Below are 25288 nucleotides of genomic sequence, written 5' to 3'. Positions count from 1 at the left end.
GGCCTCAAAGGGAGGATAGGGGAGGTTGAGGGGAGAGGGGAGAGATCAACCAAAGGACTTGTGTGCATGCATATGAGCCTATCCAACGGTTAAGTTCAACAAGGGGTTGGGGCATCCGTGGGGAGGGGTGTGGGATGGGAATGGGGGGATGAGGACAAATATGTGACACCTTAATCAATAAAGAAATTAAAAAAAAAGTCAAAGAATAATATTATTACTTTACAAAATGTTCTTTGCCCCTAAGTTTTTTCTTCACATAAGCTTATTCCCCAACACTCCTCTTGACAATAAATTATGGGAGAAGAAAATGTCGCTGTTTGGATTGGGGCAATAAGTGTCCCTTGCATTTGTGGACTTTGAGGAAAAGGGCTGCATGTTGTTTATTTCCTCAGACCTACAGATACCTTAGTCCTTTGAAAAGTCAAGCAGAATGAGTTGCTGAGTTCATAAAAACCAAGATGCGTTTGTGTGTGCCTCAAGATTTTTTATTTTTGCAAATACATTTATACAGACTGGCTTTTACCATTTTCCTTTGGACAGCCAGGTGAAAGTTAAGAGAGATTTCATTTTCTCTCCTGAAGATTTTTAATTATCATCTCACCCAAAACCATTAGTACTTTCTGGAGCAAATGAGAATACAAACCCCAAAATTACATATTAACTTCTTTCCTAGGAAGAAAATGAGGAAAAAGGATTTAACACAGTTGAAGTTTAAAAGCTGAATTCCTTGAGGAAAAATCACCTATCTCCCTAGGTCTCATTCCCTGAGACCAAATGAGGTTGTCCTGGAGGCACTTGTTAATATTGACCTACATCATTCCTAGTTCTGAGCTTGTGTCCCCTGCCCTGGAAAGTTTCTGATAGAAGAGGAAATATTTAAGTTGCCTCATTTATTTCTTAGAAAGAGGAGGTCTCCCTGCCTCTGCATCTTTACTTGACCTGGTCTCTATTAAGATTTCTCCAGCCTTCCTCTGGACTCCTTGGCAGTCTCTCAGTGGAAGGTCCTTGTCATGTGTCCTCTCCCCTGCTCCAGCCTCTGGAAACCTTAGAAGTCTTAGTTATGTGTGAGCGCATCTCCATCCACATTGGCGAGGCTGGTGCCTAGACTGGTATTGCCTGCTGGGAGCTCTTCTGCTTGGAACATGGTATCTTTTGATTTCTTCCCTGATCTCATTGTTAACCTATTCATTGTTTATAACATGTTATTTAGCCTCCATATGTTTGTGTGTTTTTTAGTTTTTGTCCTTGTCATTGATTTCTAGTTTCATACATTATGGTCAGAGAAGATGCTTGATATGATTTCAGTCTTCTTAAATTTATTGAGACTTGTTTTGTGACCTAACATGTGGTCTGTCCTGGAAAATGTTCCACGTCTTGCAAAGATGGTATATTCTGATGCTCTGAGGTGAAATGCTCTAAAAACATCAATGAATCAAGATGTGCACTTCCTTGTCATTGTATTGTATTTTCTCACAGATATTTCTGTGGTCTAATATGTTATTTAAGGCTGTTATGATTGATTTATTGATCTTCTGTCTGGAAGATCTATCCATTAATATCAATGGGGTGGCAACTTAACCCTGGCAAATTTACCCTCATTCAGACTGTCTCTGTGGACTTTCAGAGAAATCTGGTCCTCACTATCTTCTTTGGAGTCTTTGATAGCATCTACCTTGAGTAAATCCATTCTTATTGTTGATGGAAATGTGTCTAGGGAGCTCATAAAATCTAGGCCATCTTAAGGTCATATGGCCACCAGATTGGCACATTCTAGGTTTTTCCAGCGGCTACATTTTCTTTAGTGGTATGGTCAAGACTGCCCTGACCCCTCCAAAACTGTTGGCAGTTTTGTCTACTATATTGTTCCCTTTCTGATGTTTTGTCATCTCAGAATTTCCTGGTAATTAACACTTTTTTTAATGATCAAAGGAAGTTTCTCATTCAAAATTTCAAGGAACATGTCACAGCTAAATTAAATATATGCTTACATTTAAAATGGCATTATGCTCCAAGTTACAGATAGTGCTTACATAAGACATGCCCATTAACAAAAACAAAAACAAAAAAAGTTTTCTCTCATTGCATGAGAAGTAATTCAAAGCTAATGTGATACCCCCACAGATGCCATCAGAGATGTAGGCACTACAATCTTACTAAAATGTAGCCTTTATGCTCATGCTCACTAAATGGCTACTGAAGCTTGAATACCAGGTTTTAGTCTTATGCATGAAAGTAGAAGAGTGGGAAAACCAACTAATAATATTAATATTAATAAATTAAAAGATCTGTGTAGGTAGGTATATCCTCTATAATGAGGTTACATGGAAGCCCACCAATGTCATCTCCTTCTATCTAATTTGGCTACTCATATATTTTTCATCTTTGAAAGAGCTACTGGTAAATATAGATATTTAGTTGGTCATATAACCACTCAAATCAATATAGGGATTCTGTTAGTAAGGGAAATGAGAATTGGTAATGAGTTGAAAACCAGTAATATTTGTCATAATGACTTGAAATGCATGGGTTAGGTCTTAAAATTCTTTGTTTACCATGCTGTGAGCATCAGCTCAAAATGTCTTTATCAGAATCTGATTAGGATGTTAATCAACATGACTTTTTCACTCTCACATCTACTAATGAGATAGAGCTGATTGATTTGTTTAAGAAAAAGTTTGTGAGGTCTGTTGTAGTTATTTCTGAGAAATAGTTTCTTATCCTCACTTGGAAATTCAAGTTCAACAGGATAAACAAAAATCACTGTTTCTTGTGTACCTGCACAATTAGTTAAGGTACTAGATTCTAGGACATAGAAATGTTGCCTGACTTTTAAAGAACAATCGCAAAACTTTTGGATTGGAGATGAAGACAGCTAGGTATATGACCCATAGCTGAAAATGGCTCCAAGTTCCTGAACTAAGAAATGTGTTGAAGTTTATTCTATTACATTTATCATCTTCTCCTGGGATCATAGCCTCATAATGTCATTGCAAAATTGACCAGCAAGATCAGGAGGCTCAGAAGAGAAGTTGCTTTTTCAGTCAGCTCAAGGTTGTTTCAAATAGCTAAATTCCTCACATCTGTGAAGCTTCAAGATGTGCATTGCCTTGTCATTGTATTGTATTTTCTCACAGATATTTCTTTCCTCCCTAAAGGAAACACTGATGCTATTCAGTACCTGACACATAAATCTTTCATGCAGCCTATAGGTGACCTCTAATGGAATCAACTTTTTACCTGATTACTTCAACTATATTGCTTTTTTTTCCTTCCAGGAGTTTAAGACAGCTATTTAACTGTATTCCTTTTTGTCTTCACTTGAGAGTAGTTTATGGCTTTGTAACTTTTCTGATGACGGTGGCTATGTATATTAGTTAGCTCTTTCTGAGTAACAAACCACCTTCAAATTGTAGTGGCTTAAAACAATAGCTATTTATATAACTCATAATTCTATGGGTTTGTCACAAGCTAGATAGTTCTTCACATCTTAGCTGAAGTCACTCATGCGTTTGTGCTCAGTTGCCAGGAAAGTTGAGTGCTGGCTAGTCTAATATAGTCTCAGCTGGGATAGCTTGTCTTTGTCCCATGTGCTCTCTTGTCCTTCAGTAGGCTGGCCTGGGCTTATTCACATGGGAGCTGAGGGGGGTTCCAAGAGAGTGAGCAGAAGTGTGAAAGGTCTCTTGAGGCTTAGAACTAGAACTGACATAGAGTCACTTCTGCCTCGTTCTGTTTGTCAAAGAAAATTAGATGCAAGACCAGTCTACATTCAAGGGGTGGCAAAACAGATGACATCTCTTAATGGGAAAACCTGTAGAGTCACATTGCTATGGGTACAAAGATGGGAATAATTATGCAATTTCAGTGGGAGAAAGATTTACCACCCTAAGATTATCTCAGTACTTAACGCAGGCACCACACAAGTGTTACTTTATTCAATTACCATAGGAATCCTACAAGGTAGGTATTAATATTGTCCCCATTATCTACAGGCAGAAACTCTAAGTGACAGAGACTGCCAGTTTGATTCTAGAGTACTCTTGATCACTATGTCTGTTGGCACCACTTTTTTTTTTTATTGTGCACCTTTCAGTACCTATTTGTTTATGTGCACATAAGTATGTGTGTGTTTACCTATAAATTATATAAAAGCACCATCGATCTATATGTTAAATATTAGTAAACTTGAACCTCGTAAATTCTGAATATCAAAAAGTGACAATATATTCTTCTGTCTCCTATATGGATATCCTTTAGCCTTACTTTGGAGACCATGTACCAAGGACCTGTTCTTGCCCAAGGCATTTCATGATTACCATATCTCAGAGTGAAGCAGTGCTTAATCAAAATCCTACTGGATTTCACTTCTAGTTCTAGCTAATATTTCCTGCTTTAAGTGCAAGCTGTTAAGGGTATTTGGATATTTGATTAGAACGAGTGGAGGAAGATGAGGACATGGCTCTAATTAAATGTAAAGGTTGCCTTCTGATTTATGAGAGCCAGGACTCAAAAGTTCTTGTATCCAGTGAATGCTCAGATTACTCACCATAGACTCAACTGCTCACCGCTTTATAGAGCTTTGATAAGAAAGCAAGATTGCATGGAAGAATGATTCTCAAAGTTCTCAATTGGCAGTGTGTATCGCTGTTATCTGTGGAAGTTATTAAATGCAGACTCTAGGGTCCCACTGCTGGAGAGACTGTTTCTATAGATTTGGGGTTGGTCTAGGACTCCGTATTTTTATCAGACTCCCCAGCTGATATTGACCTCACTTTGAGAGCCATGAAACGTAAATTATATCAGCCACTTAACGGGTGAATGAACTTAGTCATCTTTTCTTGCACTTGTTAAGTTTCCTCAGGTATAAAGTGGGAAAAGTAATAAAGTTCAAGACCAACTTGCAAAATTGTTTTGAGAATTAAAGAGGTGGTAATTTTGTCAATGGGCTTTATGAACTATAAAACATTAACATGTGCATACTCCCAAAAGAATTGGAGATCTATTAAAAGATGTATTCTCTATACTAAGATATTCCATATATTGTTGGTTATGTTTTATTTTAGTGAAAACATGCTTCCAAGACTTTCTGTCCTAATTGCTTGGCTTCCTATGGGAGAGACCAGGGTTTATATCCCTTTGCATTAATGGAGGTAGGAGAGAGTAAAGACTTAGAACACAGACTTTAAGTTTAGGCAAACATGAGCTCTGACCCCAGCTCCAAAATGATCTTGCATTGGTTTCTTACCTTTTACTTCTTTATTATTTAAGTAGTCATAGTAACAGATCCTACCTGTAAAAAGTGTTATGATGATTAAGTGCAATAGCCTAACCAATGTGTATTACATGCTTGCAACATGCCAGGCATTAGTCCAAGTGCTTGTCATATAGTAATTTACTTACAAAGCACCTGTGATTTTGAATAGAGGTCGTATGAGGTGCCTGTTTTACAAATGTGGAAATCAAAGCACAGGGAGCTGGGTGGTGATGCTAGGATTCAAACCTCTTCTTCTGACTCCAGAACCTTCTTGCCTCCCTTGGCAACATGGCCTCTGGTAAGGTGAAAGCTGGCACATCGCTCGGCATGCCAGAAGGCCCCCAATAAATCCTCAAAGATGGGACATATTATTATCATTATTTGATTTCCTTACGGCTTCTTTCAGAATGCTTTGTTTAAAGGAGTTATTTAATAAATTTATGTTGATTTGATTTCGAAAGAGCTCCTTTGTATCCTCTTGGGCTTCTAAGAGATATATTCAATGAGAGAGCCTCTTATTTTTTCAGGCTAATATGATTTGTGTGGCTGCTTTAGATTAAGTTACTGTCTTTTATTTACAGAAGAAGATTAAATGAATTTGTGCGCATCTAAGAACTTCAAAATCCCCCTGCTAAAAACGGTTTAGAAAATTATCTTTGTAAGACAAGGAAGAGACCTCATAGGACCAACATCTAAAATAACTGGATTTCACTAAACAGTGCTTTTAGTATTTTTCCAAATATGTATTTAGAATTCCTGTTTTTTGCTAGCCCTTACCATCCCTGGTCCACCATATCTGATAATTCCTATTCAGTGCTTTGTGGCTTGTTCTTTCTCTACTGTTTTCATGATTAATTTACTTATTTGTTTATAAAATGGGGAGCTTTACCTGAAGAATACTGGTTGGAATTATGAGGTAAAATAAATCTTAGGTCAGAAAAATTGAAGCAGTTTTCTGCCCCATCTCTTTTTTCTTTATTTTAGCTATTTAAATAGTGACATAAAGACTATCTCCAAAAACTATTCTCAAATTCTAAACCCCAAGGTAAAATTGACAAAAGTGAAAAACAATTTCCCCCCAAGCACAGCTGAAACTCATCTTTCTACCTCACTCTCAGACAGTCCAATTCTCCGGGCTATCGTGTAAGGAAAAGAAAATAAGATGGCCTAATTAATAGGCTGAAGTCTTCTGCATTTAGCTTTTGTTAGAAAACTGGAGAAAATATGCTGGGAATCAGAGGCCCCCGTTTGAGTTAACCATCTGCCTGCGAGCATTTTGCTGCTGTCAGGATGGTAAATGACAGGTGTGTCAGCGCAGCTAAAGGCCTGTTTTTGGAAGAAGCTGCAGCCAGCTTCCTCTTAGCCCTGTGAGTGACCTCAGGATCATTCCATTACTGGTTGACCATAACCACAGACAGTTTTTAGACAGTCCTCAGCCTTTTTCTTCTATTAGTCTGGTTGTAATCACAAAGTAGGGGGAACAGCTATGTGACTAATTAGGACATGCTGACTTCGGTGCTCAGAGTCTAGTATGATTAAGACTCTGAGGCATACCTTAGGGAAGGAACTTGGCCAACATGATACAGTATGTTCATCCTAGTAGTAAAATCTGATTTTTTTTTGCATAAAGGTTTAAAAAGTAGCACTAATCAAGCTGACTAAAAATCACCACTATCATATTTACAATAGAAGGAAAATGTATTAGTCCAGGTAAACTGCTATCACCAACACACCCAGATCTCATGGGCTTTATTTGATAAAGGTTTATCTAGCATTTGATTGACAGCCCATTATGGGAAGTAGAGGCAGGGGAGCTCTTTTCCACAAAGTTATTTAGGGATTCAGGTACTTTTCACTTAGTTTCTGTACTACCCTGGATCTTCTACATCCAGCCTCCAAACAGTGGACGATCATGTGGAGGAATGAAGACTGCCTGCAGGATTTTTAGGAATTGGATGGGGAAGTAGTAAGGCAAGTTTACTCATAAACCTTTAAACAGAACTCAATCTTGTTACCTTACATAACTTTAAGGGAGGCTGGGAAGTGCTCTCTAGCTATATGCCCAGGAAGAAAAATAAATGAGCTTTGGTGAGATATTTATTTTTGGAGTTCAGTTGTCTTTTTTTTTTGGTCAGGTAAGAGGCATAGACAGTCATTTTCTCTCTGGAAAATTGTGTTCAACTTTCCTTCTTTTGATCTTGGGCTTGTTTTTGGTTGTTGTTGGTGGTTTGTTGTTAGTATTATGGTGGTGGTGGTTTTTAGTTGTAATTGGGCTTAGGCATTTTGGATCAGACTGAACCCATTCTGTGCCAGCCTGAGTGTTGGCCATTTTCCCCATCTGTGAAGGAGGCTGAAGTAGTGCACCTGTGTTGCATCTCACATCTCACCACTGTTCCTTCGCTGCCTTTTCAGCCTGGCATTCAGGGAAACAAGGCTGCACTGTACCTGAGAGAAGCAGGTGAATTTCAGGTTCTATGCATTGTTAACACTTTCCTTGCAGAAACTCATTGCTAGATTTGTAACTATAATATACAACTGTGTATTTGATTTTACTTTTAAATTTCAGATTCTTTGGATTTAACTAGACTGACAATTTCCTTAGTATTATTTAAAAAAAGACACACTACTCTTTCTGACGTTTAATTATATTTAATTCAATGCTATAAATGTAAGTCAGTTATTAAGATTGCTGGGATATACAAAAGAATAAGCCACCTCCTGTATGCCTCCTGGTGCTGGTAGACTAAGGGAGGAGACAGACTTTTTAGCATATAAACAGTCTGCTTTGTTTATGTAATAGCATTAAATAATTTATACCTATGAAAATTAGGGTAGAGAACAGAATAGCCCTGGTCAGTGTGCTAAGTGGTACCTGTGCAAGGCAATCAGTTGATGTGTTTCTATCAGACACCTCTTTCTCTTTCTCTTTCTTTCTCTATCCCGATCCCCTCCTTTCCACTCTCTAAAAATCAAGTAGAAGAAATGTCTTTGGGTTAGGATTAACAAAAACAAACAAAACAAAACAGAATATTATGAGAACATAAAAAATGCATTCTTTTTTCCTATAAAGTTTGTGAATGGTTTTAGAGAAGAAAACTCTGGAACTAGAAGTTTAAAAATGAAAAAGTCCTTGCTAGGCTGGGAAAAAAAGGGAGGAGTAGCTAGATCCTCTGGATAGAGAGTACTTTGCAAAGGAACTCTTTGTTTAGGGAATGGTGAGGATTTAGCTGTCCTGAGTTCAGACTGATGAGATGCCAAGGGAGAAAGAGTGGGATGATGTGAGATTAGGAGGGTAAGTTGGAACCACATTTGTGAAGGGTCTAAAAGACCATAATTTAGAATTAAGGGCTTTACAACATAAGACATGAGGAATAGCAAACATTACTTTAGTGGGGAAGTAATAAATCAGACTTGCTTTTGGGAAAAGAAGTCTAGCAAAACAATTGACAATAGATTAGAAAAATTTAAACTCTAATATTGAGGTTGTGCATATAGAGAGACTTGTTTTTCTTTCAAATACATAACAATACTTTTAAGCAAGCACAGCATTGACACAATGGATATAATCATCATCTTTTTCTTCCACACACTTTTTCCAAGAGCCCTGTAAGTATATAGCTCTGAACTAATATGAGATCATGATTTAACCAAGCAAAAATGTGGTGTATACCTCCAGCTTCTGATGATGACAGAATAGCTAATATCAGACTAGCTTTTCTATCAATATTAATTATAAATTCTTGACAAACTGTAAAAGAACAACAGAAACTGTTTTTGGATGCTAGAAAGCAACTAAAAGCAGGCTGAAACTAAAAAGGATTCAATCTTTGAAAGAAGGAAATCACACTGTGTGATTTCGACCCATGAGGGTCCTTCATACCCTACCTGGCAAGTGGCTGGTAGGGCTCAAAGAAAAAGCAATAGTTTTACTGGCATTAACAATCATAGGATTGAACTCAGGGTTGGCAAAATGACTAGGAATTCATATGAGGATTCAGAAAGAAGAGAGTCACAGAGTGGGGGAGCCTCAAAATCTATATATGAATATAGCATCTATAGAATATATGAATATAGAATCTATAAATGAATATAAACATCATTTCATTCAACATCATTTTGTTATAAAGTGATGAGAAAAAAAAAGAATTGATTCCAATCCAGGGCCACAATCCATGTGGAATTTGCACATTCTCCCCATGTCTGCATGGGTTCTCTGGGGAATCCAGTTTCCTCCCACATTCCAGAGATGTGCACATTAGGCGAATTGGCTTGTCTACATGTCCCAGCCTGAAAACTGTAAGAAAAAGAACCAAATGAAAATCTTAAGAATTGAAAAAAATATTTGAAATTTTAAAAATTGGATGGAACTCATAACAGATTTAACACAACTCAGTAATAAAAAGACAATGAAAAGTAGCAAAAGACATTAACAGACACTTCCAAAAAGAATATATGAATGTCCAATAAGCAGTTGGCAAGATACTTAACATCATTCATTATAAGGGTATTGCAAATAGAAATCATGAGATATCCCTTTATATCTATTAAAACTGCTAAAATTAAAAAAGCTGACAAGACCAAAGTATTGCCAATATTTGAATTCTTTTAAAAAAAATATATTTCTTTATTGGTTTCAGAGAGGAAGGGAGAGGGAGAGAGAGACAGAAACATCAATGATGACAGAGAATCATTGATTGGCTGCCTCCTGCACGCCCCCTACTGGGGATCGAGCCCACAACCAGGACATGTGCCCTTGGCTGGAATCCAACCTGGGACCTTTCAGTCTGCAGGTCAACGCTCTATCCACTGAGCCAAACCGGCTAGGGCCAAAATTTGAATTCTTATATATTGATGGGGGTAAATATAAATTTGTATAATCACTTGGGAAAACTGTATGTTCTTTATAAAGTACAACATATACTGACTCAGTAATTTTACTAATAAATATTTGTTTGATGGACAAAAAAAATATATATAACCACACAGGACTTTTACAAAAATGAAGATTTATTCATAGTAGATAAAAATTATAAATACTCCAATGTCCATTTACAGATTGTTATTGGACAGACCCCTGAGTCAGAGGGGGTGGCTGCTCTCCTCCTCGGCTCTTGTCAATCTCGTAAGAAAGACTTCAGATGAGTGATAGATAGCAGCATTAAAGCAAAGCAAGCAAATTTATTAAGAGAGTAAAGCAAGGAAATGTACAGCACAAGTGGGTGGAATCTGAGTACCCCGCCTGGTGGAGGATTAGGGGGTTTATACTTTTCTGTCTATATGTTTTAAAGTTCCTCTGTTGGATATTTTGGCCAACGGACTAGATTTCAAGGTCACCCTTTTACTTTGTTGTGACTTTTCCCAGAATTTATGAGAACTGCTGACTTCCCAGGACTGCTGACTTCTTTGCTCAGTGGGTGAGAAACACTCTTCTTCTTTTCCCTCTTCCTCTCCTCCTGCCTTTGCAGTTCCAGGGTGATTTAAGCTATGTATTAACCATTTTCTCTCAAGTGTCCTTGGTTGGGGACATAAGGTCTTACATTTTACAAGCTAGCTGCAAGTTGGCTTTGATTAATTTTCTTGTCTCAGTTTCCCTATTCCACTTGCCCAGGAATTTTCCTAACTTCTTACTATCCTGCCATACAGATGAATGGATAAAGAAATTATGGTATATTCAACAATGGAATAAAAAGGAATGGAGTACTAATCCATGCAACAATACAAATGAATCTAAAAAATTTGCTAAGTGGCCCTGGCTGGTTTGGCTCTGTGTATAGAGCATCGGCCTACGAACTGAAGGGTCCTGGGTTCGATTCCAGTCAAGGGCATGTATCTTGGTTGTGGGCACATCCCCAGTAGGGGGTGTGCAGGAGGCAGCTGATGGATGTTTCTCTCTCATCGATGTTTCTAACTCTCTATCCCTCTCCCTTCCTCTCTGTAAAAAAATCAATAAAATATATATATTTTTAAATGTGCTAAGTGAAAGAAGTGATCACCTCCTTCCCCATCTCTTATATGAAGGTTGAAGTTATGTACCAGGCAAAACGTAGCTATGGTGAATGAAATTAGAACATAGGGTCCCTCTGGGTGCTAAGAAGGGAAATTGGATGGAAAGGACACAAGATAGCTTTTTGGGTCGAAGGAAACATGTTATTGACATCATGGTTACTTGAGTATATAATTTTGTTAAAACTCATCAAAACTGCAAAATCTGTGCATATGATTGTTTGTAAATTATAAGTCATGAATAGAATTGATGTGAATTAAAAATTAATGTAATGTAGTGGTTCAATATGCCACATGCAGGAATTGAGGTAAGACTGTCTGATTCAATTCCTGAAGGCAGTGAATTATAATGGTTAAGAGCATGATTGCTATATCAGATAAACCTGAAGTTTTGAATCACATTTCCAATATTTAGTGAATGTAGGCAAGTCACTAACCTCTGCTAAACTCCTATAAAATGGAGATAATAAAGTTAGTATCTACCTGAAAGGTTGTCCTTATTATAATGCCTGGCACATAGATGCACTCAATACTTTAAGCTATAGTCATTATTATTAAATAGCTCTTCAGCTAGGCTTTCAGCAGAAAAGAATGCTGGTATAACCTTGAAGATTCTGAGAATTAGATATCTACAAACTGCATTAGGCTGCAATCTAAATAATGTAGACAATATATGACAGCATATGATTAAGTACACTAGCGAATCCCATTTTAGTTATTTCAAACTGAGTAGCTCATTATCTCTTTGCCAAGAAAATATGTTCACTTTAAAATACTTGAAGTAATTGTCTCAGTGGTTGAGCCTTAACTTATTAACCAGGAGGTCACAGTTTGATTCCTGGTCAGGGCACATGCCCAGATTGTGGGCTTGATTCCCAGTGGGGGATGTGCAGGAGGCAGCCAATCAATGATCTCTCTCATCACTGATGTTTGTATCTCTCACTCCCTCTCCCTTCCTCTCTGAAATCAATAAAATAATATGTTTATAAAATAAGATACTTGAAGTACTTATTAGGGTCATTTTTTCCCTTAATAGTCTCACCCTCTGTTTTCCATCTCATAATCACTTCTACATTTTGGCATATATTTTTCTAATACCCATATATGTATATATATAAATTGTGTGTGTATATAACTGTTTGTTTAACTTTGTAAATGAAAATGTGACTAGTATATATACTCTTGTAAATGTCATTTCACTTAGAAATATTTTCATGTTTATAAATATTTACATAAAGAGTTGACCTGTTATTTTAAATAGCTGTATAATAGTTCATTGCATTGATAAGTCTTTTGATTTATTTAACCACCTCTCCATCTGAGTAATTTCCAATTTTCACTATATGAACAACTTTGGTCTATCTCTTACTTACATCATGTGCACTTCTGTTATTTCATAGAATACATTTTAAAAAGTAAAATTGCTGTAAGAAAGAGTTTCAACAAAATATATCAAAAAATTTTTGTAAGAGGAAATTATGTGTGTGAGTATGTGTGTGCATAAAAAGTGAAAGCATGAAGAGCAGAATTCTGAGTTGTCTGGGTGGTAAATGGTGGTTTTCATATTCTGCTTGCTTCTTTATATTCCTCATTTTTAAACAAGGAAAAAAGTTATTTTAATATTTACACAAATTTTCTACTTAAAGAGTTTAAGGTCTTAACTACTATAGTGGGGCACGTGCACTGTACACACTAAGCCGGTGCTGCTCATGCCCGCTATTATTCACGTTCCACCCATGGCCATGGGAAGCAGTGTCGTTATGGGCACTGGTTTCTAAGAAAACTGGGGCTTGAGCATCACATGTCTGATAAAGAGTCTGGATCTCACTATATAGGTTTTCTGAAACACAGTGGTTTAGAGTATCTGGAGCGATGTCATTTTTTTGTGAGCGCCTTTGAGGCCCAGGTTCTTTCTCAAACTTCAGAGATATGCAAGTAGTGGCACAGGAAAGCCTGGAGGATCCTGTTTTCCTAGGAGACTTATTCAGCCAGAAGTGATGTCTTCAAGGTCGCAAAGCCACTGGGACATTAAAAAAGTTTTATGTCCCTCAATGACAATCTCCTGTCAAATATCCAGCTTTCTCTCAAAATAATAATAATAATAATAATAATAATAATAATAACAATAAAGCCATCATCAATTATGTGTTGTTGTGAACTGTGGAGTGAGGGGGGCAGTCTTCAGACCACTAATATCCTGATATAGCTTCACATCTTTACAATCTTGTGTTTCCTTTCTGTCCAAGGACCCCATTCAAAAACAACGAAGAACCCAAGTTCTCAATGTCCTGATTTATGTGCCTGTGGTCTTATAGCTCTCCACCTGCGCGTTCGCTCCCAATCCAGTCATGCAGTTTTCATTTCCAGTGGCATCCAGTTTGTGTTTTGAAAAGGTGACTCTCACTGGGGAGGCCAGATATGATGGGGAGCAGGATGGGAGGCCAGAGAGCGATGAGACCTGCGGTTGGGGAGCCTGCTCATTTAGCAGAGCTGGAGCAGTGGCAGCCAAGTTCTGTTTCAGTCCCTGTCCAGTGAGGGTGGTTCTATGGGTGTTTATCACGACCTAAGCTACCCTTGTGCATCACTTAGTGCCTTGTTAGGGACCCTGCAGCAGCTCAGTCATGCCTGTGTCATACTGTTTGGGGGTGAAGTGGGCAGGAGGAACTCAGAGGTCTGATTCTTGCTTTGATTAGTTTTAACTCTACTGTCTCTGTTTTGAAGTGTGTAAAAATGTTCTAGAGTGCTTTCCTCACTTTCTTCTCGGCTGTTTTTTGTCTGTGTTTTGAAGGCAACGCTTACCAGCTCAGATTTAGAAGTGTTAGTATTTCTTCCTGACTGACCTTGTGTTCAGTGACATGGACTTGATAGTTTGAAATGGACATGAGAATAATAACACCATTGAAATTGAAAAATGCAAAATGCTTCAAATAATGGACTCTCCCCGCCTCAAGAAGATATATTTTTTAACGTTTAGTAGCACACTACTTCTAAAAATCCTTCTATTTCTGCTCACCCCCTGTACTCTTTACCCTGCACACACACGTAGGGTGGGGAAGGGGAGAACATAGTGTTTGAGGGATTGGACACCTTGGGTCTCTGCCATGGGCTAAGGTGATTTCCAATAGGAACAAACTGAGTCACTTTTCTCTTCCTGTATCAAATTTGTTACTTATTTCCAAAAGGCCAACAATGGGCTAACTTTCTTCTCTCTCCCCAGTGGATGGCTGCATTCACAGAGCGGCTGGCCCCTGTTTGCTAGCTGAATGTCGTACCCTGAACGGCTGTGATACTGGGCATGCGAAAATCACATGTGGCTATGACCTGCCTGCAAAATGTGAGTACAACTCTTTTGAACTCTGTTTCAGAATCTGAGGAGCATTCTTGCCTTGTTTTATTTCTCAGGTGTGTAACTAGGGAAGGAAATGGTAGTGGTGGTATTTAATGAAATGTGCTTATATTAAGGTTTTCTACCTGGTAATAAAATGTGTTTTCCAAATATCTAAATGTAAGCCATTTAACTATAGGTGTTTTTTGTTCAGACCTTCAACAGACGGTCTCTGAAATAGAGAAATAAAAATATGAGCAAAAAATATATTATAGTATTTAAGTGCCATTGAGTGACAGCTTCTGAAAGTGATGCCAATTTCTTATTCCTTGTTCAGGTTTCTTGATTGTGGATGTGTTTAGAGCAAAGGAGATCAAAGTGATGTATTGTGTTTTCAGCTGCCATGTAAAGGCTGATTGGCAATTATAGCCAAGGCATCTGTCACACTTCCCTTTCGGGGAAAAGCCAGTGGAATGTGGTTGTCAGTGTGAGAATGTATTTGCTCTTTGAATGTGGAATGGTCAAAATTTCCATTATATTTGAATAGAGAGAAGTATTGCATTTGATTGACCTTGTTGGTTAGTCATTTAGCCAACTGGGTGGGATGGTGTGGAATAAGAAGAGTAAGAAGGAAACTGGCTAGAGGCACACATTCTTTTTTTAATCACATTATCTTCAGGGCCTGGGGCTCGAGGCAGAGAGTTTCATTGCACAGTTAAGGGTGTGCATTGATCCAAAATTGAGGCACTGATTAATTTTTTTTATTCCATGTACCTGCTTCTTATGATATTGCCTGGATCTGGGAATACATTGTATGTGAAAGTAAACACACGGTACAGTGTGCAGATAATGTGATGTAGAATTGTACACCCGAAACCTGTATAATTTTGTTAACCAGTGTCACCCTAGGAAAAATATGACATGGATTTTTTTTTTTTAAATGTAAAGCTGGTTTTTGTTTTAGCACTGGAGAAAAAATGACTAAAACATTACAATCTGTAGGATACTCTTTGGTCTTGTACAGGCAGGTTGTGTAAGAATGGATTTCCTGTGGATCTGTGTGAGGAGAGAGAGTGTTACAATGCAAAGATTACTTGAAAATAGGTTTAAATCTGAGGATTTTTAGTAAATAGTAATATACTAAAATGGTATTTTTCTTTATAAATGTTATAATACTACATTCTATGTTCCTCACAGAGGGTTGCTAGTGAAAGTATATCAACTGTATACTGTTTAATTTTCCCTTTCATGACTTCTCATTTTTCTTTCTTTGTTACTGTTTTAACTTTGTGCCAAATGACCCCTCACTCCTAGTTGGACGATGTATTTATGTCAAATAAGGTCCTTTGTGTACATAGTATTTAGAGAAGTTCTCCCTAGGACTCAGTGAGCCTGAGTATTAAAGGTGATTTCATTTCTAGGGTTGTGTGGCCCAGTGTTTATAAATATTGGTCATTCTTTCTTTTTAACAACATAATACATTTGTGATATAGTTAACCAATACCACGCTGAGAGCAAGCAGATAATCAATTAGTTTTAGACTTGTATCTGTCCTTAAACCAGAGAATAAGGCCTGGTCCCCTATTGATTTATTACTTTTTTATATATTAAAGCACATACCAAAAATTCTTCAGCTCTGAGATTTATGAAGTCAAGTAACCTTGGAATTGCTAAATATGATCAAATGAAATGGTGGCTCTAGTGTATGGGTTGACACTATGACAATCTTGTTTAATGTGCTTGTTCTTGTCTAACATCTTTCTAAATAACTTGTTCAGCTTAGTTCAAGGTTGTTGAAGAATTGTACAATACCAGGCCCTGAGGTACAAAGGTCAATAATACCAATACATGAGCTGGAGAAATTCTGCGATTGAGTCATATCTTTGAACTAAAGTGCAGCTTTCTTGCTCATCCCAGGGCAGGTAAGACAAGAAATCTAGACATGAAAAGTCATCAGGGCTTGATACAGAATCCCAGTGAGCTGAGATGTGAGAGCCTGGCACGCTGTTAAGTCCCTGCACACAGCCTACAGGGCATGTCTTATAAAAAATGCAAAAGAAATGTAATAGAAATTGCCAGATTGGAATGGCAGTGCCACCTCCTAAAGTCACGCAGACAGATTCTGTGAATGTCCTGGTACCTTTCTGTATTTAGCAAGGTTTAACAATTTATATTACAATATAAAGAAAAGCAAGGGAGGCGATATAAGACTGAGTAATGATAGCTTACATTTATATGCCACTTTATAGTATGGCACAGTACTTTCACAAGCCCTCATATTTTAAATTATATTTTCTAAACATCTCGTGTGTTCCTTTTTCCTTTTCTGCTCCCTGAGAGATGTTTTCCTTTCTCATCAATTTGGTTCATCCATTTCAGAGTCATTAACAATCCACAGATGTGCTTTTGTAGAGAGAGAATGAAAAGGGAGCTCATTACATACTGTTTGGGTCATTTTCCCTCCATATTTAATAACTCCATGACAGTTTGACAGCCGAGACTAGCTCCTGTCTGTCCTCTGTGACAGTGGGTTTATCATTACCGGGGCACTAAAGCCAGTCATCCAGCCACCAGTGATAATATCTTCATGCATCAGCAACTTGTTTGTAAAATGCTATCAAAGGTTACAGACAAACTGGGTAATTTTGGACTGGTCTTTGCTTTTTCTTCACTCTCTCTCTCCCTTTCTCTTTTGTTTTTTTGCTTGCTAAATTAATCTATTTATAAATGCTTGTATTTGAATTAAATATATTTATAGTCTACTAGAGGCCCAGTGTATGAAATTCATGCATAGGTAGGGTCCCTAGCGGCCACCTGCCGCTGCTATGGGCAGGGCCTCCCGTCCCCCTGCCTCCTGCCACCTGCAGCCACTGTCACAGCTGGCCTGGCCCCTAGCCCCTGGTTAAACTCCTGGTCAAACTCCAGGTTGAGGGGACAATTTGCATATTAGGCTTTTATTATATAGGACAGGCGTCCCCAAACTATGGCCCGTGGGCCACATGCAGGTGTTTTTGCCGTTTTGTTTTTTTACTACAAAATAAGATATGTGCAGTGTGCATAGGAATTTGTTCATAGTTTTTTTTTTTTTTTTAAAACTATAGTCCGGCCCTCCAACGGTCTGAGGGACAGTGAACTGGCCCCCTGTTTAAAAAGTTTGAGGACCCCTGATATAGGATATCCTGATTGGTGGAATGATAAGCCTCAGATATTTAGTTTATGGCTTGGATGTTTTAAATAATTTGTTTTGATGTAAAATATCCAATTTTTCTTTTCAAAAGTAATCTGAAGAGTGAAAGAATATAGGCCCATATTTCATTGAAGGCTATTGCTAAGGAAATAACGTAGGAACTGAACTAAGGACTGCTCATGTAATTGGAACTTTGGGGACTTTCTCTTCTACAATATTAGAGATTTGGGGGGTTCATAATACAGTTTAGATTTCTATAGTTTTAGAACTTTATGAACATGTTGTGATGTTTCTATTGATGCTATCATCATTCTTACTGGGAGAGGTTTGTTCATCCCTGTCACAGTTCGAGTGTCAATATCTGGCATAGTGTCTCTGAATTAATGTGAATGAATCAGTGATCAAACGCATGAATTGTTTCAGACCTTTTCACCTGGAGAATAGTTTTGTGTTGTTTTCACTTCTAATTCTTCCCCTCCTACAATCCATTTTGCCCAGTGAGTATACTAGTAGATTAATAATAGTAGATTAATATTCCCGAATCCTGAGTCCTTGTAATTGTCTACGAGATTCTAGATGGTGTGACCCTCCATAACTCTCTGACATCGTCTCCTTCTACCCTCTCCCTAGCTCATCAAGGCTGCTTTGCCAATATTTACTGCCTTTGTATTAGCATTCCCTCTTACCTGGAATTCTATTCTTCTACTTACCTATGTGGCTTGCTCCTTCACCTACTTCAAACCCTTGATCAAACCCTAATCAACATATTTATAACTGCTTCTCTGCTGTATTTGTAATTGCTTATGTAGTATTTAACTTATAAATACACTGTATCATTTACTTGTTTATTTTATTTATTCTCTGTCCCCCCCCCACCCACCACAAGAATGAAGGCAGATATTTTTTCTGCATCTTTTTCATTTATTGCTGTATCCATGCAGCTTAGAAAAATAGGGGTTCAAATATATTTGTTGATTGAATTAATGAAATCTAACTCTACTCCTCTCAAATCCTTTACTAAGCTTTTACTTTAAACATAGACTTGTTAGCCTTATCTTTGGCCTTCCATGATTTAATGCCATATCTTGAACTATTTACAACCTTTTATGTGATCTGAATTGTTCATAATGGTATGTCTGTGCGGGGGTTTGTGTTTAGGGCTATCTCAAAAGCTCTTTCTCTGTTTCATTATAGCTATCTTCCAGACTCAGCTCAAATATCACTTCTACAATAAAACAAGTCTTCCCTTATCAACTCAGCTTAAAGTACTTTCTTTTTCCTTCAAAATCCAGAATGCTGTAGTTAACAGGTTGAGGGCACTTTTATTGTGTGACTGTTTTTTGTTATCTCTGTGAACTTTCCTCCTGTCTAGTAGCCCTTTGTATATGTTAATGGATGCTAGAGAATTATCTGTCAAATGTATTAATTGTTGAAGGTGGAAAGCTGGTTGATGATTGATTAATTGCTGGTGGGGAGATGCAAAAGAAAATGTACACTAATATTCCTGAGAAATGATGAAATTAGTATCAAGTATCCCTTGTGTTTTTAAATCATATTTTAACATACTTCTAATTCCAAACTCTTTTGTCTAAGAAATTTACTCTTAATCGAGTTTCTCCTAGAGGTGAACAAATAAAAATAAAGAAATCATATCAACTTTATTCAGTGATTTTCATCATAGCTCACCTCTATTTTATTTCTTGAGAATGCTTCGCTTTTAGGCTTTAGGGCTGAATAATCATCAAAGATAAATGGAAAAAATATTAAACTTGTATGCATAAAATGGTGGAATCTGTTTCTTTTATTCTTTCTATTTAATCTTTGGAATAAGTGAAATGGTAATATTAGCATCAAACTCTCAGTTCTTCATCATTCATTTGAAAGGCAACTCTAGGGTGGGAGACCATAGCATTATATGTTTGAATATCATAGAATGGTATGAAATCAGAGTCCTTATTATGTTTCCAGGTGCAATAATAATCAGATAATGGTAGCTTAAAAGGTACTGTTGATAATAATTAGTACTTCTCTTCTGCCCTTCATCAAGAAATCATAGTACTTTGAAACATTAGCTGATCAACCCTTTTGAAATTTCTGTGATGAATTAACATGACAAGTGGTAATATTTTATCACAATACAAAAAGGAATTCAGGTACAGAGAGGCTAAATTTGTTTTTCCCAATGTAAATGAAAAAAGAAACAGACTCATCAATATAGAGAACAGACTGATGTTTGCCAGAGTGGAGGGGTTTGAGGAACTGGGTGAAAAAGGTGAAGGAATTGAGAAGTACAGATTAGTAGTTACAAAGTAGTCATGGGGATATGTAATACAGCATAGGGAATATACTCAGTAATATTCTAATAACCATGTATGGTGCCAGTTGTGTGCTGGAGGTGTGTGTGTGTGTAGGGGGTGCGGGAGTGTATGTTGTCTGCCCAATATGCCGTACACCTGAAACTAATACAAAATAATGTTGAATGTAAACCATAATTGAAAATACTTTAAAAATTTCAATTTGTTGTTCCCAATAACAAAGTGAGTCCATATTAGAGGCATGACAATGTATCCCTGAACTAGGGAAAGAGTCTATGCCAGGTGTTGCTCAAACCTGCTGCCTGTTTTTGTAAATAAAATTTTATTAGAACATAGCCATGCCCATCTGTGTACATATTGTGTATAACTGATGTCATGTGACAGAACTGAATACTTTCAACAGAGACTGTGTGACCACAAAGCCTGAAACATTTCCTCTCAGTCCCTTTACAAAAATAATTTGCCTACTCCCTCATCTAGGGCAATCTCCACTTTTATATGGAGGAGGCTGAGATCCAGAGAGCTTAAATGTCTATTGAATTTTATTGAATGTATGTGACTTACTTAGATTACTATTGACGAAACTGAGACTAAAATGCATGCCTTCCATTTCTTGGGACAGTCCTTGCTTCTGTTGCCTCAACAGAACATCGCCTTGGTAGGATCATCTGAAGTCTTTAAAATGTTTCAAATTATAAGGATACCTTGAAAAAAAAGTCTAGAAAAAATGACTCTTTTTCTCAATAGGGCCAGAACTAGAAAGTGAGTAAGTTCAGTCTCTGAAGGGAGAGTTAATTCAAACCATCAGATGATTAGACAATAAATCTTTATTTTTTGCTTCCTCCAGTGTGGTAGCTAAGATGTTGAAAGGGAGCCTGTAGTCCTGAGGAAATTCAGTTTCTAGAGTAGGTAGCTTAGATGATGCTTCTGCAAGTCCTCCAGAATCATGGCCTGATTTCAGCCATGTGGGTCACAGCAGCAGGTGTTTGATTGTGAAGGCAGCGGCCTGGGCATCATGCTAAGAGGCTGCCTTCACCAGTGTTTGATGGAGACCTGAGGACCCTCACGAGCCCTTTCCATAATTAAATTACTTATATTCCATAAAGAGAGAAATGGCTTTTGAAGAACAAAAAAAATCACCTTCCTTCCTGGAGAGGGAGATGGGATTGTTCCTCCTAAAATCACACCTGATTGGCTCATTTCCCATTAGTGCTTTAGGAATTTCATGTCGACTGGGATATATTTCTTTGTAATTACCACCCCTTTCATTTATGTAAGCAGTTTCATACATTTTATCTTCTTAGTGATCCTTATGATGGCTGTGGCAGTAGGAAGGGCAGGAAGATTGTAAAACCCCAGAGCATCGGTTCTCAAATGTGCTCAGTAGCAGTGGCAGCAGCATCTGAGAATTTGTTAGAGATGCAAATTCTCAGGCCCCGCCCCAGACCCACTGAATCAGAAACTCTGTGACTTTGATGTGTGCTCAAGTGTGAGGACCATTGACCTACCGTGGTGTAATCCTGGGTAGAGCCCTTGCCATTGGACCTCCTGCCCTACAACCCTTTTGCTACACAATAGAGGCAACCTTTTGGGTCACAGGGTAAGGCTTTGTTTGAAGAGAACTCCTACATCCTCTTCCTCTGTCATTTTTTTCACATTTAGCAATGCTGTCTGCATTTGTATTTGTTTATTGCTTATCTTCTTAAACAGAATAACATTTAGGAGGGCAGACATCGTATCAGTCTCATTCACCTGGTGTCCTTAGCATCTGACATAGTAACCAGCACAGTTACTTGATACCCCTTAACTGGAAGAATTAATGAAAGCATTGTCTTTGTCACAGTCATAGCTGCCACGGCAGGAAGACAGCCAAGAAGATACGCAAGAAAGGACTAGGTCAGTGGTCGGCAAACTCATTAGTCAACAGAGCCAAATATCAACAGGACAACGATTGAAATTTCTTTTGAGAGCCAAAATTTTTAAACTTAAACTATATAGGTAGGTACATTGTTATTAACTTAATTAGGGTACGTGGTATTTTGTGGAAGAGTCACACTCAAGGGGCCAAATAGCCACATGTGGCTCGCGAGCCGCGGTTTGCCGACCACTGGACTAGGTGATCCCGGAAATCTGCACAGCTAGGACTACTGCCACTGGCAGTCTTCCTGTGATCCCATCAGCAAACCTGCTGCTTGTTCAAGGACGCTAGCAGAGTACTGGAGCACGGAGATAAAATGTGCTTATTTTGTCCACAGGGCACACACATAACCCACACTTAGATGATTTCCTTTTATTTTCTCTCTTATTTATTTGGCCTATTGTGATAGCATAAATTTCATCCCCAGGGGGCTTTGTAATGGAATAACTAAACAGTTCTAATGGTAAATAGTGTCTTTTAAAAAAAAAATCTACATTTTGGAAGCAACTGGCATTCACATTGTGGTATTTTGGCTGAGTGTAAATAAATGCCTCAGGCTGACATTGTTGGACATCTTACCAGGCCTTCACAGGACATTGTCTATACCTTCTTTTTCCTATGTGATCAATCGGAAGTAACAGAGTAAATCAATTCTGGGTAATAATGTAAATGGGCTCTCGAAGGCAATCCCTGCTGCGAAATAAGCAGTTAGCTGTGACACTGGCATTAACCACCATGGGGATAATCAGGCTGTGGATGTGTTTAATCAGAGTTATCAGCTAAGATTAAAAAGAGAGTTACTGTTGTGCAGGGATAATCATTGTAAGTATTTAAAAGATGAATATTTGAAGGTTCTCTCATCAATTAAAGCCATCAGAATTGCTTTGAGTAATTTAGGATGCTTTGAGGTCAGGCACAAGCAAACAGAAAAAGTTAATCTCAGACCCAGAGTAGTTAAGGGCAGGAATTTCAGAATAGTTTTATTGAAATAAGTAGCGAATGCTGTTAAGTGAAGATTTCACCCAGTACTGAAATGTTCTTTGAACTATTACTAGCACACGTGACTTGATTCAAAAGTGGGCAACACAGAACAATTTGTAAATGTATTAATTCTCCTTGCAGTTAATCACTAATCCCAAAAATGAAATATTAGACCACTTTGTGGCTTGATGAGAGGTGTTTCCAGTTGCAAATATTGATGGAACCAAGCTCTGTACTGTAGAATAAAAGGTTGACTCTGGCACAAGGATACTATATATCAGGATAGAAGGTCTGAGAAGTTCTGAATCCAGGACATTCTAATTAGTAAAGTCCCTTAACCTTTGAGCCCAGGTTTGTTCACCTATGGTTGTCTGGGAGTTGTAATATCTCCCTCGGGTGAGATTCTTAGGGGATATACACAGAGGCACTTTTTAGTAGTGTAAGGCATCATAAAGATACTGGCTTTATTATTACTTGAAAGTACTTAGCATACCTAATTTACTTATTCAACCAATGTTTATTGAGTGCTTGCTCTGAATTACTGTGCTCTTCTAGAATGCAGAAAACTATAGTGATGAGACGGCTAAGGTTCCAGTCCGATCTCAGGTTCTACAGATAATGAACATATTCACATAAAAGCAGAAAACCTCAGATAATAGAGCTCTAAGGAAAATAAGGAGTGACAATAAAATGCAGAGTGGAGGGAGGGGGCTACTTTTCTATGGTGGTCTGGCAAGGCCTCTCAAAGAGACGGTGTTTGAATTGAGAGCCATCTACTAACTGGGGAACATTTGTTGCTGGCAGGGTGAAAGCGCTATTACCACCGGGTTAAAAACGAAATCATCTTTTCTGTTGTGTAAAATGAGATAGTCCATACATTTTTCAATTGTTCTTCCTTGCTGCAGATATTGAACTTCAGGTCTGACATATGTATAATTTTCATTTTAGTCTGACTTTTGGAGGTACTAGAGGGAGTGCTGCTGTCACGGGAGTTGACAGGAATTTAATGATCTCCTCATCTGACCTCCTGTTTTACAGCTAGGGAAACTGAGGCCCAGACAAATTCTTTCTTTTTCCCAGGCCATATGGTAAAGGATAGAGCCTGGGCATTTGACTCAGAGCATGGTGCTCCTTCTGCCTTTCCTAGAGTCTCTTCAATCATGGGAACTCTCTTATGGGAGTATGGTGGGAATGTGATCAACTCTTAAGTGAGGTGATGCACATGAAATTTCTTATTTCACATGGAACTTTATTGTTAATAATGATTTAGATGAGTTTAATTATGACACCTGGAGCGCTACTAAGTAAAGTTTATGACAACAATCCATTAGAACATGTGGAGCAGTGGTTGGTATCTGAGAAAATGTGGAAGTCACAATAGCAATGAAGAAAAGTCCTATGTCAACCTCAGGACACGGACATTTGTCCCTGCTTCCTTCCAACAGAAAAGGGAAACTCTTTAGAAGTAATTTTGAGAACTTCAGATCATTGGTTTGAAAGATTTACTACAATCCTGTGATATTTTTTCTCTGGTATATGGCCTGGACTTAACGACTTCCTTTGGTGAATAGAATATGTCAGAGTAATGGAATCACTGAGATTAGGTTAAAGAAAGACGGTGCCTTCCATTTTTGCTGCCATATCTAACTTTGTTTCTCTCAAATCACTCATTACTTTCCTAGGGCACCATAAAAAAATTACCACAAACTTGAAAGTTTAAAACTTTCACAGTCTAGAGGCCAGAGATCTGAAGTTGAAGGTATCAGCAGGGCTCTGTTCCTTCTGAAATTTCTAGGGGAAAGCCCATCCTTGCCTCTTCCAGCTTTGGTGGCTCCATGGCTGTGGCAACAGAATTCCAATGTTTGCCTCTGTCTTCACATGACCATCTTCCCTGTGTCTCTCTGTACCTTTTTCCCCTTTCTTCCCTTAAAAGGATACTTGTCATTGGATTTAGGCCTATCCTAATCCAGGATGATCTCAAGGTCTTGAGATCTGTTACTTAACTATATCTGCAAAGACCCTTTTTCAAAATACATTCACAAGTTCTTGGGTGCAGGACATGGACCTATTTTTTTTTGGGGGGGGGGAGGGGTCACCACTGAACACACTACACATTCTCCTTAGTTGAAGTAAGCTTCCATGTCATGTGGAAGCCCTGAAAAGAGGAAAACCACGTGGTGAGGGAACTCGGCCTCTGAAGAGGCCCATACGGCGGGGAACTTGGGTCTGCTTGCAACAAGGTGAGTGAGCTTGCAAGTAGATATTCTGAGATGTGCCAATAGCCATGCCAGTGAGCTTAGGGGCACAT

The 25288-nt window shown here is 38.1% G+C and overlaps 1 protein-coding gene across 1 annotated transcript in view; it reads left to right on the top strand.

Annotated features, from left to right (window-relative positions):
- MACROD2 (mono-ADP ribosylhydrolase 2) overlaps positions 1-25288 on the top strand; it is a 1996248-nt gene that overhangs the window by 667682 nt on the left and 1303278 nt on the right. The window contains exon 5 of the mRNA XM_054724198.1: positions 14472-14588. Coding sequence (XP_054580173.1) covers positions 14472-14588 — 117 coding nt within the window. The remainder of the gene's footprint in view (positions 1-14471; positions 14589-25288) is intronic.

The sequence above is a fragment of the Eptesicus fuscus genome, chromosome 12, assembly GCF_027574615.1.
Source record: "Eptesicus fuscus isolate TK198812 chromosome 12, DD_ASM_mEF_20220401, whole genome shotgun sequence".
Taxonomy (NCBI): domain Eukaryota; kingdom Metazoa; phylum Chordata; class Mammalia; order Chiroptera; family Vespertilionidae; genus Eptesicus; species Eptesicus fuscus.
The sequence above is the reverse complement of the archived record's forward strand: the minus strand, read 5'-3'. Positions and strand labels throughout refer to the sequence as shown.